The 21,371-nt window shown below is 36.6% G+C and overlaps 1 protein-coding gene across 1 annotated transcript in view; it reads left to right on the top strand.

The window, feature by feature from the left end:
- LOC110889563 (BEL1-like homeodomain protein 4) overlaps positions 1–18,520 on the top strand; it is a 30,757-nt gene extending 12,237 nt beyond the window's left edge. The window contains exon 5 of the mRNA XM_022137117.2: positions 17,700–18,520. Coding sequence (XP_021992809.1) covers positions 17,700–18,227 — 528 coding nt within the window. The 3' untranslated portion in view covers positions 18,228–18,520. The remainder of the gene's footprint in view (positions 1–17,699) is intronic.
- Positions 18,521–21,371: the final 2,851 nt, after the last annotated feature.

Below are 21,371 nucleotides of genomic sequence, written 5' to 3'. Positions count from 1 at the left end.
CACCATGTCTTGTTGAGTAGCTGCCACCCCATAAGCACACATTTCACTAATCAAATGATAGAAACGTGTGGTCATATCATTCAGAGTCTCGTTTTCCAAAAACTGAAAGGATTCAAACTCTTTCTTCAACAAATCATGCCTAGACTTTCTAGCAGCTGCATTGCCTTCTCCTCTAGCAACTAAGGCATCCCACAATGCTTTCGTGGTCTTGCAATATGAAAACTGATGGTAGATGTCTTTGTTGAGTGCTTGAGTAAGTGTTGCATAGGCCTTTTTCTCCAATTCATAAGCCTTCTTGTCATTTTCAAGCATGTTGGCGTAACCTTCTGAAGTGGATGCTCTACTTTCAAGACTTTCATTGAATGCATTGACAAAACACATCCAAAGGTCGGTGCTTTGTCCTTGAACATATGTGTGAAAGCGGCCTTTCCATGACGGAAAATCGTTCATGTGGTTCAGCTTTGGTGGACGATTGTTACTGCCTGTTTCACTCTCACTAATCAGAAGATTTTGAAGACTTTGACTTTGATTGGATACCAAAGCCCATTGACATGAACTTATTGATTGTTGTTGTTTTGGAATGGCACTCGTCATATATTCAGCCATCGACATCTGTTTCAGATCTGGTTGTGGATCCGTACTCCAATCCCAAGGACTTGTGCAACTCATTGTAATCAAAAATTAACAAATAACCTACACACCACAAACTGTTAACAACAAACAGACAACAATTTAAAGATACAATCTGATCGAAAGATCAAGACTTGTTCGAAGGATCAACAGTGATCGAAAGATTACTGTTGAGTTTCGAGCAAAGTCTTCGAAAGATTCTCAACGAAAGATCCTTATCTTTCGTCTGATTATCACGAAAGATTCACAGTTCGAAAGATCTATATCTTTCGAATACTGATCTCGAAAGATTCACAATGAAAGATCCTTATCTTTCGAGATGTATCCTTATCTTTCGGACAACCAACTTTCGAAAAGATTCCAACTACGAAGGATAACCCTTAGACTTCGAAAGACTACTCGAAGGATGCTAATCTTTCGAGCTGTCTCCAATCGAAAGATGTCGAAGGATATCTTTCGATGTCGAAGGATATCTTTCGAATCCTCTGACACACCTGACACAAAGGACAGGTTGGTGAAAAGTTGATGGGTTGGTGTACCAACTTTCGGCAGAAAGGATGGTTCTGCAGCAACTTTTTCACCAAACAATTTGACTTTCAAAAATTTTACCAAAATAGGCAAAACCTTATCTTCAAATCCAGTCACCGGAGATAAACCGGAATATGGCCGGAAAAATCAAAGTTTCACAAACACGATTTTTATGTTACCCAAACCGACCCCGAACACTCCCGATAGGTTTAGAACACGTTTTTCAGTTTCAAAATGCAAGGAAACTACCAAAAACGAGTGCTAAACCAAGTGTTCAAACACACCAAGAACTCGAACAACCCGGTTTTAAACAAGGTAAAGAGCCAAGCTCTGATACCACTTGTAGGTCCCTTTTCTCGGAGGATCGAGAACAACCTAAACCTTGTTATACTAACCCACTAGCGAGTGCGGAATCCAAGCTAGCGGGCAAACCGGGATGATGCAAGAACAAACACAAGAACACACAAAGTTCACCGATTAACACCACTGTATTAATACGTATGAAGGTTTACGGTTACAAGCACAATGTTTACAATCTTGTTTGCAAACTCTCTAAAATGTGTGTATGTGTGTTTTCCAGCAGAGTTTCTCTAACTCTCCAAATGTGCATCTCTTGAACACTAACACACTGCATGGGTATTTATACCCATACATAACAGGTCTGTCCGAAGGATTCGACAGATGGTCCGAAGGATCATCTGTCGATGACAATGTGTCCGAAAGATCAGCATGGACATCGAAGGATCATCCTTCGATGCCTAATGGTCGAACCATGGTCGAACCATATCTTTCGAGCACCTCGAAGGATCAGTTGTATCCTTCGAGGCTATCCTTCGATCCAGACAACATCATGTTGTCCAAGTCAAACTAGGAGGATAGTTGACTTGGTCAACTTACAGACTGACTTAGGACATCGTTTACATACAGACCGAATACAGACAAAGTACAGACACAAGTGCACCAACAATAACGCCAAACTCAAATTTCAGAATTTTTTTTTTTAAATAACGCCTAGTGTAATGGAGGGGACGTTTTAGTGCGTTTTTTTTTCAATTTTTTTTAAAAATCACGCTCCACTACGGGTGGTCTAACTATTATTAGAATAACAATCATAATGCTATTATTATTATTATTATTATTATTATTATTATTATTATTATTATTATTATTAAAATACTGGTACTAAATATTCTGATTCCTTAGTTTTCCTACAATTTTATTATTTTAATAAAGTTTATTAACGCTTTCAATTATTATATTAATTAAATAAATCTTTAGTTTTCTACAATAGACATCTACCTAAAAATGTGTAGGAGTCCTATGAAAGTTCTAACAGGAACTTTTTTTTTTCGATCTAACAATTGCTTACACTTAGGTACCATCTAATTTTTGTGCTTACAAATACTTAAATCAGCACCACTTTTGTATGTCACCGTAGATACCACTAAACAACTAGTTCATACATATTTAACACAAACATTACTCAAAAAACTATTGTGGTTTTCGTGGTATACTTGATGCAAACAATAAAAAATATGCACTTTCATTGTTTGTGGAAATGAAATAGTTTCATCTTCATGTTTGAGTTCTTTGAAAATATCTATTTCATTTAATATATTTCGGGTTACCAATCATTGCTTGAAATTATGTGTTTACAAATTTACAACCATGGTGTCTATATAGATAGACAACTAAAGCCAAGGGGTCAACCACCGTCACGTTTAATTTTCTATTAGAACACAGTTTAAACATTTTTAAGCAGCTATTAATAAAATGGATTTTCTAAACTGTGAGAGAATATATATTAATGCAAATATATATAAAACTAGTATTAAGCCCCTGCGTTGCAGCGGTTGTCATAAAACTGTGTTAAATAGTAGCAATACAATACCATTGTCAACGACCAACAACACCGGATAAGTTCGTAAAAATAAAATAAATAAAAACGGGTAAAAAATAACATCGAGCGAAAAGCAGACGTAAAATCTCTGGATTACGCACGCTCGTTGCTGAGAAATTAAACCGAAATGTAAAACATAGAAAAAAATAACTAAGTCCATCCAGGACCCGCGTGTTGGACGAACTTGTCAAATGCAGAAAAATAGATGTGACGCGACGGGCCAGTCAAACAGGAAAAAAAATATACGAAAAAATGTTGAACCCCACACACACATTGCGGTGCGTTAACTTACAAAATTTAGAACGAAACGAAAAACTTGGGAAATATGAAAAGTATGGTGGACCAAAATTGAAAATAAAAAAGGGTTGGGATTAAATTGCAAAAGATGAAAACTTTGGGTTAAAAGTAAAAAAAACAAATGGTTTAAATTGCAAAATTGAAGTTATTTATTAATTTTAAATAAAGATAAGAATAGAAATAAGAGGTATTTATATATTGGTAATTAATTAATTAATATTAATATTAAAAGAAAAATTTTAAATAAATATAAATAAAATTTATAAGCTTGAAGGAGTGAATGCCATGTGGCATTATTTAGAATCTTTTATTATATGTTAGATATATTTGTGGTTATAATTAAGGATACGAAACTAGTTATTGGACATGTATATAGGTTTACTTGTGTACCAAACTTTAGGTATAATAAAAATAATAATAATAATGATAATAATGATAATAATAATAATAATATTAATAATAATAATAATTATAATAACACAGAAATAAACATATTAAAGATTAATTATCTGCAGATCCTATTCAAGTAATCTAAGTGTCTTTAAATATACACCTGATTTTATGATTACTGTATCACTAGAATTATATTTTCGTCTTGTCGCGTAAAATGATGCATTAATAAGATTTAACTATTTTGCCTTTAAATTCATGTATATCTTCAAAAATCTCTTTTCATGATACGCAAATTGAATTTGAGTATTATCTTTTATATTCTGGTACTAGTGAATATATTTTCATCTATCCATATTAAATGAGATTCAAGTACTTATTTTTATACCGACGTAACTCATGATTTAATTGTGTTATCATATTAAAATAATGATATTCGAGATGGTAAATACATGATTATATAGTCATGTATATCATTTGTAACTGTTGTCGTGAAATTGTTTAGGAATGAACGGTTATTTTTGTGAATATCTTATAATAAAATACAATTACTTGTGCTAAGGGTTGTTAAATTGTTCAGAAATGTTCAAAGGGTTATTGTCATGAATTTCTCATAATTAAATACAATTACTTATACAACAAAATAAAAGAATTAGGCTTGAGTTAATGCCAAAAAAGAGGAGTTGTTGCTCTAGTTAACAGTGAAGAAGACAGTGCATCTAATTGAGGGATTGTTCAGTAGAGACAAGACGTGTGATTTAGTTTTTACAGCTTATGTGCACACTGTCACTGTTTTAGGTAATAGTGTAAATCAAACATAACAACTGCTTTATTTGCTTTCTCGTACTTCTCTCCTATTTAACCAATTCTACTTTGCTTATTAACTTACTATACTATATATTCTCTGAAAGTGTCAATTGGAGTCCTCTTCATATTAACTTACTATATTGTATATACACTCTCTTGCTAAATATACATAATAATTTTGGGAAAAACAATAGATGATTATAAATATACTTTCAAATGAAATTTTAATATTTAGAGTGTCATTAAAATTAGTTTGACCCAACAACTATTTTACTATTTTACGTAATAACACTTGGATTAATTAGACATTATCACTGATGATGATGTAAGGGGTGGTCACCTTTCTAAGGGGGGAGGGGTGGTTCACTAGTGATAGTTTCTATCACTCATACTGTCCAATAAAATCGTGCCATGTCATCAACCAAATTTCTATCACTAGTGATTGAAATGTAGGGGGGGTGTTATCACTAGTGATGAAATTCTACCACTCCCAAATTTAAAAATATTTTCTCTCAAATCACAAACAACAAGTGTCCACGTGTCCAGAGCATATGTAGATGCCTTCCTTTCTCTTTCATGAAACACACGTGTCATGCCCACATGCAACATGCAGATGCCTTCCTTTCTCTTTCAACGCGTTATACAAATAACGCGTTTTGTTTTTAACGCGTTATATTAAGTCCGGCGGCGGTGTTTCGTGATGGTTCAACGCGTTATGATGGTCCATAACGGACCACCCTGCCTCCCCTAAGAGAGGTAAATTTCCATCATAACCAATTAGATCATGTCATTTCAACTTCCCTCTCCCACTCCTCTCTTGCACCCAATCATAAGGGGTGGTGTGCTAAAATATTTTTTTAATGAAAACACAAAAGAAAAAATTATGATTGGTTGAAAGAGAGTGAGACCCACCATTAACCCACTTTTTCTCTCTTCTTCCTTGTGCGGTGATTAATCACCGAAATCAACTCCCCCATGAGATAAACTTTGATGGCGACGATGTTCCCTGTGATAAAGGGGTTTACGGCACCTTTTTACCGCTTTCACCCCGTACACCCTAAAGGATGAGACTAATTTATATATATGTAGCCATTATTTCAGAACTCTAAAGAGTTTAAAATATTTGAAAACTATAACAAACAATCATTTTATTTATTTATTATAAATATTTAATATTATTTAAAAGTAATTTTTTATTTATTATATCTAATTTTATGGCTACATACATATAAATTCGTTATTACATATCTGTAGACTTGTAATTATATTAATTATATATATGTAATCACAAGATACTTATAATAAAGATAAAAGTCATAAAAGTAGCATCAAATATTATTAAATATAAAATAAAAATAAATAAAATGTTTGTGTATTAAGAGTTCTTTAATTTATTAATATTTTTATAGTTTTGAAAAGATCCAAATCCAGTATATATAGACATTAAACTTCATATGATAATGTGCTTCTCAAAATTTTAGGTAGGTAATAGCAGCTAATCACAGCTAATCACCACAATTCAAAATTCAAATTTACTTTTGACTAATTATTTATGGTCATTGTATGTTTTTGTAAAGGAGATATTCTCTCCCAAATTAGTCGTACATATCTTGTATTTATTGGTGATTATTGTGAATAGAAAATCATCCTTTTGCACTCTTTCATGGTATCAGCCAGAAAGTTCTAAACCTAATCTTTTTTACAGTCCCCCTCCTCTTCAAATCTCCTCAAACTCACCTCTTCCAATGGCCGGCAGCTCCTCAAACTCACCCCTTTCAGATCCAATTAACACCCCACTTCACACCCTTCTTCACCTTATCACTATCAAACTCTCATCCACAAATTATCTCCTGTGGAAAAATCAAGTTCACCCAGTTCTCTCCTACCTAAATCTTCTCAGCCACATCGATGGTACCAGTCAAAGTCCGCCGGAATCCGTCACCTCCGACGGAAAGACTTCCCCCAATCCAGAATTTATTACATGGAAACAAAAAGATCAGCGGGTTCTCTTGCTTCTACACTCCACGCTCACGGAAGAAGTAATGGCCGAGGCCATCGGCCACACCTCCGCTCATCAGGTATGGCGTGCTCTCGAACACGCTTACGGTCATCACTCAGTCGAAAGAATGCACACACTTCGTGATGGTCTTCGTCAACTTCAGAAAGGGACCTCCTCTGTTTCAGATTTTGGCAGGAGATTTAAATCTCTATGTGACCAGTTGGCCGCTATTGGGCATCCGGTTTCCGATGAGGACAAACGTCATTGGTTCCTGTGTGGTTTGGGCTCCTCATTTGAAACCTTCTCGACTGCTCAACGAATGGTACATCCATCGCCCCCTTTTCGTGACATCCTTGACCAAGCAACAAATCATGAAATTTTTCTTCAGACTATTAACACCTCGAACACACCCCAAGCTGCCTTCTCAGCCTATTCAAACCGCCCTTCCCAGAAACAACCTTCTCAATCCTCCCGCAGCCGGTTCCGTGGTTCTTCCTCCACTCACGGTCGCTCGTCTCACAACAAACGCCCACCTCACTGTCAACTGTGTCGGAAGGACGGTCACTATGCAAGTGCCTGTCCAAATCTCGCCTCGTATGCTCAAAGGGCCACTCCTTTAGATGCTCATCTCGCTCAAGCCTTTAATGCCCAGTGCAACATCAACCCGGATTGGACAGCCGACTCCGGTGCAACAACACATATGCTTCGTTCGACTAATGCTCTTAATGAAGCGCACAATGACGCCGGTAACACTTTTGTCACCTTTGGTAATGGTCAATCATTACCGGTTTCTCAAATCGGTAACTCTAAACTCAATGATATACCATTAAAAAATGTTCTCGTAGTACCAAACCTCACACGAAATCTACTTTCAATTAGTCGGTTGACAAATGATGCTCCTGTTGACGTTTTGTTTTCTAATAGTTTTTTTCAAATTCAGGACCGAAAAACGGCGGCGGTCCTTGCTAGAGGCACATGTGAAAATGGATTTTATGTGCTCTCACAAAGCCACAAGTCTCTCGTTGCTTCTCTTGCTGTCCCTCACCTTCGTGCTTCCTTTGATAAATGGCATAGCCGTTTAGGCCATGTTTCGTTTGATGTTATTTCAATTTTAAATAAACTTGGACAAGTGTTTGTTACGTCTTTATTACCCAAACCGGGCTTATGTGCTTCGTGTCAACTTTCTAAAGCAAAACGCTTACCTTTCGTTGAAAATAATAAACGATCCTCACGTGTGTTGGATTTAGTTCATTGTGATCTTTGGGGTCCTTCACCCATACCCTCTACGGATGGATATTTATACTATGTTGTGTTTGTAGACGACTTCTCCCGGTTCACTTGGCTTTACCCGTTAAAGTTCAAATCAGACTTTTATAACATACTCGTCACTTTTTTAAACTTTGTTCACAATCAATTTGAATGTAACGTTAAAATTTTTCAAAGTGACGGGGGTACCGAGTTTACTAATAATCGTGTCCAAAGTCTTTTTCAGCAACATGGCATTTTTCATCGGCTATCATGCCCGCACACGCCCCAACAAAACGGTCGTGCTGAACGAAAACACCGTCACATCACCGAGATGGGTTTAGCCATGATGTTTAATTCTCATTGTCCAGCTCAATTTTGGCTTGATGCCTTCACTTCAGCCACCTACATCATCAATCGTCTACCCACTCCCATTCTACAAAACAAATCCCCATTTGAAATGTTGTTTCATCGCCCTCCATCATATTCTAATTTTCGAGTGTTCGGTTGCCGAGTATTTCCATTTTTACGTGACTACACCAAACACAAACTTCTTCCTCGAAGTGAACCTTGCATCTTCATTGGGTATAGTCCAAAATACAAAGGGTATCGATGTCTTGATCCTATCACATCGCGTATTTACATGACACGGCATGCGAAATTCGATGAAGAAAATTTTCCCTTTTCAGGTCATGTCTCTACTGTTGATGTTGAAAAACTCCTTATTTCTAATTTTGATGAGAACATTCCATCTCCTGAATCTCAACTTACATCACCACAACCTACACCAAAACACAACTCCTCCTCATTTGACTCCCCACATCGATGCACAATATGCCCAACCCATGACATCAGCCCATCCCCTTTACCCCAAACACATCGTTCCTCTCCTAGCCCAAATAATGACATCAGTCCACTACCCTCTTTTCCCACTACACCAGCCTTATCCACTCCTCCTGGCCCCACAAACCTACCACCAAATTCACCAGCCTCTAACTTACAACACCCTCACATCTCATTACCTACTCAAAGCCCCACATTGAATCCCAATCCAATCAACACTCAACCTTCTTCAAGTACCTCAACCCATCCCATGCACACTCGTTCAAAGTCAGGAATTTTCAAGCCAAAACATTTTGCAAACTTAACTGATTTTTCGAGAAATCAACTCCATCATGCTCTGTTCACGTCGCAAGTCCCGAAAAGCATAAAAACAGCTTCAAAAGATTCACATTGGGTCACGGCTATGCATGATGAACTCACAGCCCTTCGTAACAATGACACATGGGATCTTGTTCAACGACCCGCACACTTAAATGTCGTTGGGTCGAAGTGGATCTATCGCATTAAATACAAAGCGGACGGCTCGGTTGATCGTTACAAAGCCCGTTTAGTGGCTCAAGGCTTCACACAAGTTCCCGGTCTCGACTTCTTTCATACGTTCAGTCCGGTTGTCAAGGCATCAACAATTCGGGTAGTACTCAGTCTTGCTACTATCTACAATTGGCAACTTCGCCAACTTGATGTTAATAACGCCTTTCTAAACGGTCATCTAACCGAGACAGTTTACATGGAACAACCACCGGGTTTCGTCGACTCGAAATTCCCGAATCATGTGTGTCGTCTCAAACGTGCTCTCTATGGACTCAAGCAAGCACCCCGTGCTTGGTTTCAAAGGTTGAGTGCTTTTCTTGTCACCCTTGGTTTTCAATGTAGTCTCGCTGATCCTTCTCTCTTTGTTTATAAAACGGGAAAAGAATTGATTTATCTACTCGTATATGTAGATGATATAATTATCACAGGCAACAATCAAGATGTCATCAAAACCTTCACTGAGTGCCTACACAAAGAATTCAAAATCAAGGATTTGGGAAAGCTAAACTATTTTTTGGGTCTAGAAGTCATTTCAAATTCATCTGGGCTCTTTCTTAGTCAATCAAAATATGCCTATGATATCCTTTCTCGAGCGGGTCTTCTAGATCCGAAACCGGTTGGAACACCTTTGAACACCACAGACACGTTTAGTTCTTCGGGCACACCATTTCATGATCCCACATTTATCGATCTCTAGTTGGTGCTCTCCAATACCTCACCATAACACGACCGGATCTTTCATACGCGGTGAACCAAGCCAGTCAGTTTCTACAAAACCCGACCACAATGCACTTTCAACTTGTTAAAAGAATTCTCTGCTACGTCAAAGGTACATTGTCATATGGTTTAACATTTGATCGCCCGATTAAAACTTCTCTTGTTGGTTACTCGGATGCGGATTGGGCACGTTGTATCGAGACGAGACGCTCAACTTACGGGTATTCCATCTACCTAGGTGGAAACTTGGTTTCTTGGAGTGCCAAGAAACAACCAACCGTTGCACGATCAAGTTGTGAGTCTGAATATCGCGCCATGGCTAACACCGCAGCTGAAATTATTTGGTTAACTCATCTCCTAAGAGAATTACATGCTCTCCCACCCGATCGACCGACTCTTTTGTGTGACAATAAAAGTGCATTATTTCTGAGTCAAAATCCGGTATCCCATAAACGAGCTAAGCACATTGTTATAGATTACCACTTCATTAGAGAATTGGTCTCCGCGGTAAATTGCATACAAAATTTGTGCCAACCACGCTCCAGGTAGCAGATATATTCACCAAGAGCCTACCAAGACCACTCTTTGAACGGTTCCGTTCCAAGCTACGAGTTGGACCTCTACCTGTTCGCTTGAAAGGGGGTAATAGCAGCTAATCACAGCTAATCACCACAATTCAAAATTCAAATTTACTTTTGACTAATTATTTATGGTCATTGTATATTTTTGTAAAGGAGATATTCCCTCCCAAATTAGTCGTACATATCTTGTATTTATTGGTGATTATTGTGAATAGAAAATCATCCTTTTGCACTCTTTCAGTAGGGATTTAACTTAGGGTAGGCGGTATGGTTTGTTTAAGTTATGGTGTTTGAGTTTTCTCTACATAATGATATAAAGTCATGTCAACTCCCCCCTTCACTCCCCATTTTCTACTCAAACACTAGGTATGGTTCAAACACTCACTCAATTAAAAAATAAAAAATTTTGATTGGTTCTTCTCTCATCTCTCTCTCTCTCCTCCATCACTCCTTCTCCACTTTCGGTGAATAGTCATCGATTTCTCTCCCTCTCTCCTACTCAATCACCATAACTCAAACATTAGGTGTGGTCACCGATCAGTGACTCTACTCCCCGATCGTGTTCACCGATACCATACCGCCTACCCTTATATGGTGATACCGTAATCTGCTTCTCAAAATTTTAGGTAGGGGTTTAACTTATATAGTGATACCGTAATCTAATTCAACCCAAACAGTTGCATTTCTTCTACTAAATACGATGTGACATACCACCATCTAATTAATTCTTTTACTCATCATACCGACCACTTAATTAAAAAGAAACCATGTTGCATTAAATTAAGCTTATATATAAGCTCATTTTGCATACATATATATTTTAGTTTATAGTGGATTAGTATGCATGATGCGGGCGGATGTCATCGAAATTATTTTGCAAAGCGTAATTTAACCTAACCTGTATTAAACACTAATTATACTTGAGTATTATTATTATTATTATTATTATTATTATTATTATTATTATTATTATTATTATTATTATTATTATAGATTTAGTAACTGTTTAATTAAGTATTTAAGTAACATAATACTTAATTTAAATAGTATTTAGTTATAAAAATATAAATAGTAAATCTATGCTCAAGTTTAACTTAAAGTATTATAAATAAGATAATATTTATTGTAATGAATCCAATGTAGTGAAGTCTTATTAAATATCAAAATAAGTGAAGTCAAAATAAAAACTACTCCATAGAACATTTGTACCATACGCAACAAAATTAATACTAAACGTCTTAACATAGAGAGTAAATTAGACGTCTACCCTCCTTAAATCTATTATATAGTACTAGAGTGGGGCCCGAGTAATTCAACAGAGAACACAACGTTTAGGTTGGTGATTTTAAGTGTTGTAATAGGTTGTTCGATTCGATTTTGAGATATAACCATAACCAAAACTAATATTTTCAATTCAATTCAGTTTTGAACCAACTAACGAACTAAGAAAAAAGTTAAAACTAAACAGGCCATAAGGCCCATCGATGCAGCTAAACAAAGCTGGTAAAGGATTTTGTTTTGGTCTGCAAATCCACTGAACGTTCAACGAATAATTCTTGAACCGTTCGGTGTTTATTCATTTAATAAACGAACAAACATAAACAAGAAATTTCGTTCATTTATGCTTGTTTTAGTTCGATGGTTCATTGGGGCTTTAATTTTTGTATTTAAAAACCTCAAAGTCTTCATTAATAAAATATTTAATAAATATTTGTGTATTGTGTTGTAATTAAACTATTTAATAAATATTAGGTTAGTATATTATGGGTGGGTATACCTAATATTTGTGTTTATGAACATTTGTTTGTTTGTATTTATGAACATTTGTTTGTGCCCCTTTATGTTCATGAATCAAAATGTAATACATGTTCCTTTGTGTTGTGTTCGTTTGTATTTATGAAAAATTTTGTGTGCCCATTTATGTTCATGAATGTTCGTTTGCGTTCATAAATATCTGTTACCTACACTTAATAGACAAACACAAACGAACTCGAACATGTTCATTTTGTAATGAATTAACACAAAAAAAAATCTTGTTCGGTAAGTGTTCATGAATAGTTTTTGAACACATAATTTCCTTAATCAATGAACACACACAGGGTCATTTTTGTGTTCGTTTGCAACCCAAAGTTTTGTTTAATTACTCTTTTCTAATTATAAGGGTTAATTTCTTTGGCAATGTTCTTTTAGGCAACTGACATGATACAAAATGTGTTTAAGAGTTCTAGCTTTATAAACTCTAATATATAAGTTAAGTAGAACAACGAAATTGTAATTTCACCCTTATTTTAAAACGTTAAACTACCTTAAGTGTCTTAAAATCATGGTAAAATAACCTTTTTACCTAAATGAGTTTATTAGTAAGGTAGTATATGTATAAGACTGGATGGGGCGTTCTTGGTAAGTGGTGATCGGGTAGCGGCAACCGATTGGGTACACTGCAGCCGCCGCTTTGGGTACTCAAATCGAGTATTGAATTCGTTAAGTAGTTATCGAAGAAAGAAGTGTGTGTGTGTGTGTGTTTTGCAGAGGAGAGGGAGTGCTATGTAAGTGGTACGGGTCTCACCCCTGATTTTATACTATAAATCGGGATAGATAATTTTATATGCAAACATTAAATAAATTAAATACCAATGGGGTGGTGGTTTATTGGCAATGACAAAGCCTTTAAACCCTTTGACCTTTAGAAGGGGGAGGTCTTGTTTCAAATCTTATAAACAGCAGGGAATAAAAAAATTTGCCGTTCAAATAAATAAATAAATAAATAAATCAAATTCTAGAACACAACTTGAAGTTGAACGGTCTAAAACTCAATATAAGGGGAGGCGGGGTGGTGGATATTTTTGTCCGTAATGAAATGTTCCACGCGTGGAACTTGGTGCAATCCCCACCGCCACATGCATTTACAACGAGTGATGGAAGGTTGGCGTGATAAACTTAACGCGTGATGGGGTGTGAGTGATAAATGGATGTGAGGGGGTGTGAGGTTTATTGTTGGGTGTTGTGAGTAATGACCATTGCCACTAAAAAAAATTGTGAGTGATGGAATAATGGTTAATAACATGGCGTAACTTGATTGAATATTGTGAGTAATGAAATTTTTGCAAGTGATGACTACCCTCATCTAATCAATGTAGCCAACTAAATTTTTTTTTTTTTTTTTTTGAACGGCCAACAGAAAATTTTATTAATTCAACTAGCCAGTGGCTAGACACCAAATTTACAAAAATCTATTACACCAAAAGACCAACCGGTCAAAACCAAAGCAATACCAGCCGACTCATGGACCCAAACTTACATTTCAAACAATTAAATCACCAACTAATGGAGAAAGCCCGCCAGTCGTTCCAGGACCAATGCGAGGACCAATGTAGCCAACTAAATTAAAAAGAAACTATGATTTAAAAAACAACAGTGTTTAAGGTTACTCTTTCCTTTTTAAGAACTTTGTTAATTAGTTTATTTGTATGTGTAGTATATCAATGATCCATTATTGTGGGTGTATTTTACATACTTTATCTCCCCTTTTTGTATATAATAAAAAAAGTATGAAAAGTAAATGGTGGCCTGTAAGATTAACTAGTTGTTTACTATGCGCGCGCGTTGCGGCGCGCTAAACCAAATCGTTCTATAAGAATGACAAAACATGTCAAATAACAAAAAGTAACTCAAACTAAAACGTCACGTATTTTCGGTACCGGTTCGGCACCGGTATTCACCGATTTTTACCCTCAAATACAACCCCCGCCCAAGGGGCCACGCCGAAACCCAAGCCCACCCGGGGTGGTGACTTGGGCGTTTGTACCCAACCCACGACACAACCCCAACCCCATACCCCATATTCTAATATTTCCTAGATTTTTTTTAACACATAGCCGTTGGCAAACGGCTCGCACAAACGGCTACTTGTCTTGGCCAATGAGATCCCGTCATGTCATCTTGCTAGCCCCGCCCAACGCTCGGGCTGAAACCCCCCGCCTAAGGGGCCACGCCGAAACCCAAGCCCACCTGGGGTGGTGACTTGGGCGTTTGTACCCAACCCACGCCACAACCCCCATATTCTAATATTTCCTAGATCTTTTTTTTAAACACATAGCCGTTGGCCAACAGCTAGCCTAAACGGCTACTTGTCTTGGCCAATGAGATCCCGCAATGTGATCTTGATAGCCCCGCTCAACGCCCGGGCTGAAACCCCCGCCCAAGGGGCCTCGCCGAAACCCAACCCACCCGGGGTGGTGATTTGGGCATTTGTACCCATCCCACGCCACAACCCCCGCCCCATTCCCCATACCTCATATTCTAATATTTCCTAAATCTTTTTTTAAACACATAGCTGTTGGCAAACGGCTAGCCCAAACGGCTACTTGTCTTGGCCAATGAGATCCAACCATGTCATTTTGATAGCCCCGCCCAACGCCCGGGCTGAAACCACCGCCCAAGGGGCCACGCCGAAACCGAAGCTCACCCGGGGTGGTGACTTGGGCGTTTGTACCCAACCCACGACACAACCTCCGCCCCATACCACATATTCTAATATTTCCTAGATTTTTTTTAAACACATAGCCGTTGGCAAACGGCTACTTGTCTTGGCCAATGAGATCACGTCATGTCATCTTGATAGCCCCGCCCAACGCCCGGGCTGAAACCCCCGCCTAAGGGGCCACGCGGAAACCCAAGCCCACCCGAGGTGGTGACTTGGGCGTTTGTACCCAACCCACGCCACAACCCCCGCCCCATACCCCATATTCTAATATTTCCTAGATCTTTTTTTTTTAAACACATAGCCGTTGGCCAAGACAAGTAGCCTAAACGGCTACTTGTCTTGGCCAATGAGATCCCGCAATGTCATCTTGATAGCCCCGCTCAACGCCCGGGCTGAAACCCCTGCCCAAGGGGCCACGCCGAAACCCAACCCACCCGGGGTGGTGAATTGGGCATTTGTACCCAACCCACGCCACAACCCCCGCCCCATACCCCATACCTCATATTCTAATATTTCCTAAATCTTTTTTTAAACACATAGCTGTTGGCAAACGGCTAGCCCAAACGGCTACTTGTCTTGGCCAATGAGATTCAACCATGTCATTTTGATAGCCCCGCCCAACGCCCGGGCTGAAACCCCCGCCCAAGGGGCCACGCCGAAGCACAAGCTCACCCGGGGTGGTGACTTGGGCGTTTGTACCCAACCCACGACACAACCCCCGCCTCATACCACATATTCTAATATTTGATAGATTTTTTTAAACACATAGTCGTTGGCAAACGGCTAGCCCAAACGGCTACTTGTCTTGGCCAATGAGATCACGCCATGTCATCTTGATAGCCCCGCCCAACGCCCGGGCTGAAACCCCCGCCTAAGGGGCCACGCCGAAACCCAAGCCCACCCGAGATGGTGACTTTGGCGTTTATACCCAACCCACGTCACAACCTCCGCCCCATACCCCATATTCTTATATTCCCTAAATCAATATTTAATTAATATATGTACTGTTCATTCGCTTCAAATTTTATTAGTATATAATAGTATAAAAAATGGTATATGGTAAATTAGCAAGCACCCTTGGCTTTATCAAGAAGTCAGAATAAAAAAGACAGTTGGAAAGCAGAAGTCTTTATCAATGAACAGTTTATCATGACAAAATATATGTCGACTTCAACTTTGGCTTTTAACCTTCTATATTCATCTCTGTTCGATCAGTGTACATGTACTACTTGGTTTTTCTTGTGTTTGTATTCACAACTCTTTACATGAAGTATAATTACTATTAGATCCATAGTTTTGAACAGTTCAGGATATAACTATCTTTTCTATCTGATCAGCCAGAATTTTGCATATCTAATGTTATATATGTTTTCTATGAACTCTTGTACCAGTTGGACCATAGCGTTAGATATCAAACATTAAATAGTATCTTAAGTCATTTATTTATTGTGAATAGATAATGCAAGGGTAAGTACATAAGTTTGACCAAATAATTTGCAATTTTAACATTATTATAAAATTACAATCTAGTAAAAGAATCTTGCCATCCTAAGCTTAATGCTTGATGCCAATTACTAGGTATTTAGGTCTAGCAGGGCCTAATTGTGTACTTAACGTGTTATCTCACGCTACAACAGAATAGGATTTATGACAGTCAAAACAGTCACAATTAACAATTTATGACTGTAAAATTTGGTAGTGGATAGCTTAATGGCTTTGTCCCTAATCCGTTTTGAAAATTAGTTCACACCAAATATAATTAGCATAAAAAAACCTTATTATAAAGTAGTACAAATCTTAGTTGAGATAGAAATGAAGAATTAATGGTATGTGATAATATGTTGTTAAAAAAGTACTTATTCACCATTCAGTGATGTTTAAACTCAGTGAAAAAAGGAACTTGTTCCCCATTTAGTGATGTTTAAACTCAGTGAAAAAGGGAACTTGTTCCCCATTTAGGGGGTGTTTGTCCTAGCTTTTATTTTTTGGCTTATGCTTATATTTTTACACTAGCTTATAGCTTATTTTCTATTATTTGATAAGCTCTTTTTAAGTGTTTGGATTAGCTTATAGCTTATTTTATATCATTAGTCCTTACACCAAGAAGCTTCTTCAAATAAGCTAAAAAACCATCTTCAAATAAGCTTCTTCAAATTAGCTTATATAAGCTAATAAGCATAAGCTTAAAAAGCTAAACCAAACACCAAATTAAGCTTATTTTGTAAAAAAAGCTAAAATAAGCTATAAGCTTTGTTAAAAAAGCTAGGCCAAACACCCCCTTAGTGATGTTTAAAGTCAGTGAGGATTTAAAAAGAAAAAAATAAAAATAAAAGGAACACATACTTGATTTTTACATGTTCTTATTTTGATACTGATCTTGAAACCAGGTTTTTATTCCGTTTGTTTACATGTGTGTGGTATTTCTTTCTTTTAAGTATGTTCTTTCCCTATAAGCTAATAAAACAAAAATATAGCATTAAAAACAAAACTCAAAGCCATAACTATTTTTACACTTAATAGTATCTTTCTTACTCATGCATAATTATAATTGATCAATATGTTTGCTAGTTTGTGGCTTTTGTGTTTTAACTATTTTCTTTTAATATAAGTTAATACAACAAAAATATTGTACTAAAGACAAAACTCAAAACCATAAGTCTTTTTTTTTTTTTTTTTACATTTATTAAGATCTTCTTGCTCTTGCATGCCCTAAATCCCTAATCATAACTCATTAATGGTGGTTTGCAGGTTTCAAATTGGTTCATTAATGCAAGAGTACGGTTGTGGAAACCCATGGTGGAAGAAATGTACCAAAAAGAAAGCAATGAAGAAGAAGAAGGTGACCACAATCAAGACCAAGACCTAGATGAACATAACAACATTAATTACAACAAAACTGGTCCCTCTTCATCATCCTCTTCTTCTGCTGCAGCGGCACAAACTCCGATGCCTCCTCTACCACCGCCTCCGACATACACCACCACTTCCACAGCAACACCTGCAAGACGACCTGAATTCAATGACCCCGAAAACGACCCATCAATCCTTGCAATCAATACACAAAACTGCTTCTCGGAAAACCAAGCTACTACTGTCATTACCGGCAACACTTTTCCGGCCAAACATGATCATGCTGACGTTGGTTCAACAATGATAAGGTTCGGTACCGCTACGGCTACGGCTACGGGTGACGTGTCACTTACTCTAGGGTTACGTCAAGCCGGAAACCTACCGGAGAAGAGTTCCTTTTCAGTTAGAGACTTTGGGGGGTGCTAATATTATTACGTGTCTACAAGTACGTGAAATAATTTTTTTGGCCATTGTTATACCAAGAAGCTAATAAATTAACGTTCTTTTTATATTTTATTATTCTATAAACTAAACAAAAATGTTTACTCGATGATAAAACGTAGTGTCGTGTTGATAGCATCAGTTTATTTGGTCTTTTCTAATTGTATAGTACGTACCATGTATATTTCCTCTTGTTAATCATGTATTAAACTTCTTCTCGTCTCTATTATTATGTTAAAACAAGTACGCCAAAGTGCAAATTGTTATTTATTTTGGAAGGAAGTTTGTTTTTACTTGTTATTTTTTTGGTAGTGATAATAAAGGCTTAGCATTGCTATTTAAAAGGAGAAGCGACACAAATTGTGTTGGAAATTTAGATGGTGTGAATGGATATTAATTTAGTGAAATTATAATTTAGTAAAATTATAATTATTTACTAAACTCTTTATATGGGTAATAAACTCTTAAGTAGAGTTTTTATGTCAATTTATTAGTTTTTATTAGAGTTTATGTCTTTAATAAATTCTTTAATAAAGTGAGACTCTTCTCTACCCTATATCTCTTGTATGCAAAGTAGGTTATGTGCTTAACTTAATGAATATAATTACAAGTAGAGAATTGAAAGAAGAATTTTAGAAGAAAAATTAGATGAGTTCTTGGAGAAACATGAAGACCCATGTATTGGGTACTTAGAGATATATGTTTTCTCTATTCGATTTCATCATTTTCATATCATTATTTTTCACAAGTTCTAACACTATAATTTTATCTGATGTAACCTCGGGCGCGTGGCCATCTCCGGCAGTACATACTGCTTCGGCTGTTGTACCCTGGGAGATAGACGCGTCGTATTTAGTAGAGGCGCGAAATCTGTTTAAAGGGAAGCCTGTTGAACACGTGCCTCAACCAGAATCGTCAACGTTTTAGTGTGCTCTTTGTTGCAGTCAAGAAGTATTTTTCAAGACTCAAGATGATGAATACTCGAGTCTAGGATGCTATCAAGTGCGCATGAATGACCCACCAGAGATGCGGCTTGAATTAAGATTGGTATATATAATTATATTATATATTCTTTTTATTTAGTTATTTCAACTGGTATTGTACTATGATATTTTCTATGAATAACGGGAGTCTCGTTAGTATATATTTTCACTACTAGAAAACTGCTGCTATTCCCACGTCAATTTCCGTGGGAAATCCGTGGGTAACTGCGTTTACCCACGGATTTCCCACGAACATGGGCTGTGGGAATTTTGCTCGTGGGTAACTTTTTTCTGACGCATTTCCTACAAATTCTCCTACGCATTTCCCACACAAATGTTTCATTAGAATTCTCCTACACGTTTCTAAAGGAATTAATTTTCTCAACTTTCCCACACATTTCCCACAGAATATTTATTTTTTAAAATTTGTGTATAAATCAATTACAATTATTTTTATTATATAATTTTTATATATTTTATTTTTCTTACACAGTTCCTACGAAATTATTTTTTTCTTCCTACACAAATCCAACGGAATGTATTCTTTTCCCCTACTTATTTCCTACGAAATAATTTTTTCTTCCTACACAAATCCAACGGAATGTATTCTTTTTCCCTACGCATTTCCTACGAAATTAGTTTTTTTTTTCCTACATAATTCCAACGGAATGTATTCTTTTTCCTACACAATTTCAACAGAATGTGACAAACCTATTTAATTTTTTTTCCTACACCTAATGAACAATTACAAGTCATATGTGCCATAATAGACCGTGTTAAGTCTTGATATATCTTAATGGCTCGTTAACGCATTTATTATGTGACATTTGATGTTGAAGGATTACATCACCTTATATTGGGTGCTATTATATCGTAACGAAGAATTACAAGTCATATATGCTCTAATAGACCGTGTTAGGCCTTGATATATCTTAATGGCCCATTAAGGCCTTTATTATGTAACATTTGATGTTAAAGGGTTATATCACGTTGTATTGAGTGTTATTATGTCGTAACAACCAATCATAAATGTATTTCGTTGGAATTTCGTCGGTATTTTCCTACACATTTCCTACGGATATTAATTAAAAACAATTACGTAGGAAATCTGTCGGTATTTTCCTACACATTTCCTACGGATATTAATAAAAAAACCATTCCGTAGGATATATGTCGGCATTTCTGACTCATTTCCTACGGATTTTAATAAATTAGCTTTAAAATAACATATAAAATGTATTACAAATATTTTTTTTATCCATTCCGTAAGTAATTTGTCGGAATTTCTGACATTCTTTCTACGGATAGTATTAAATAAAATAAAAAATGACATATATTTTTATAAATAATAAAACTTTATATTTTTATATCATTATTTTCTTTATTATGAATTTTTTTTGATAAACTGGAATCCTACGCATCTCCTACTGATCGTTAAAATGAATACGAATTCCGTGGGAAATTTCCGACACTTTTCTTACGCATACCAATTCCTACAAATTTCCGACAAATGGTTAAAATGAAAACGAATTCCGTCGAAGAAAATATGTGGGAAATTTCTGGCACTTTTTCTACGCATAACAATTTGTTGCTTTTTTGAGGCTTTTTTTTTGTCACAAAACTAAGACTCTTTCTTGTTCGTAGGATTTTCATGGGAAAAGTGTTGGAATTTTCGTTTATAGGAAATGCGTAGGAAATTTTGGTAGGAATAATAGTAGTTTTCTAGTAGTGTTTGTAATTATATTTTATAAAAGGTGAACCTACTTCCTACAGATTGTTGCTCGTTTAACGTCTATCTCAATCTAAATTCATAACACGATTAATTACCCGTTTCAAATAATTACAGATCAAACAAAGAGATGAAAATTGACGTCGAAGTTAGCATACGTCTTGTATGCGCAGTATCCGGTGACTGAAGATTTTTGATGTCAACACAGAACTGATAGCAACAGTTAAGGGGGAGTCTGTAAGTGCAGCTCTCGTCGGGTAACTGTGCTTTATCAGTTCTGGTCAAGTCTGAAGTCAAGAAAAGTCAAGATACAATGTATTCGGACATACATGTTAGAAGCCTAACATATTCGGACTGGATTATGTGTTATGTTGTCCGAATTTGTGGTCATGTATTGTCACGACTAAGGGTTTTGCC

Source organism: Helianthus annuus, chromosome 12 (assembly GCF_002127325.2).
Source record: "Helianthus annuus cultivar XRQ/B chromosome 12, HanXRQr2.0-SUNRISE, whole genome shotgun sequence".
NCBI classification, from domain to species: Eukaryota; Viridiplantae; Streptophyta; class Magnoliopsida; order Asterales; family Asteraceae; genus Helianthus; species Helianthus annuus.
The sequence above is the reverse complement of the archived record's forward strand: the minus strand, read 5'-3'. Positions and strand labels throughout refer to the sequence as shown.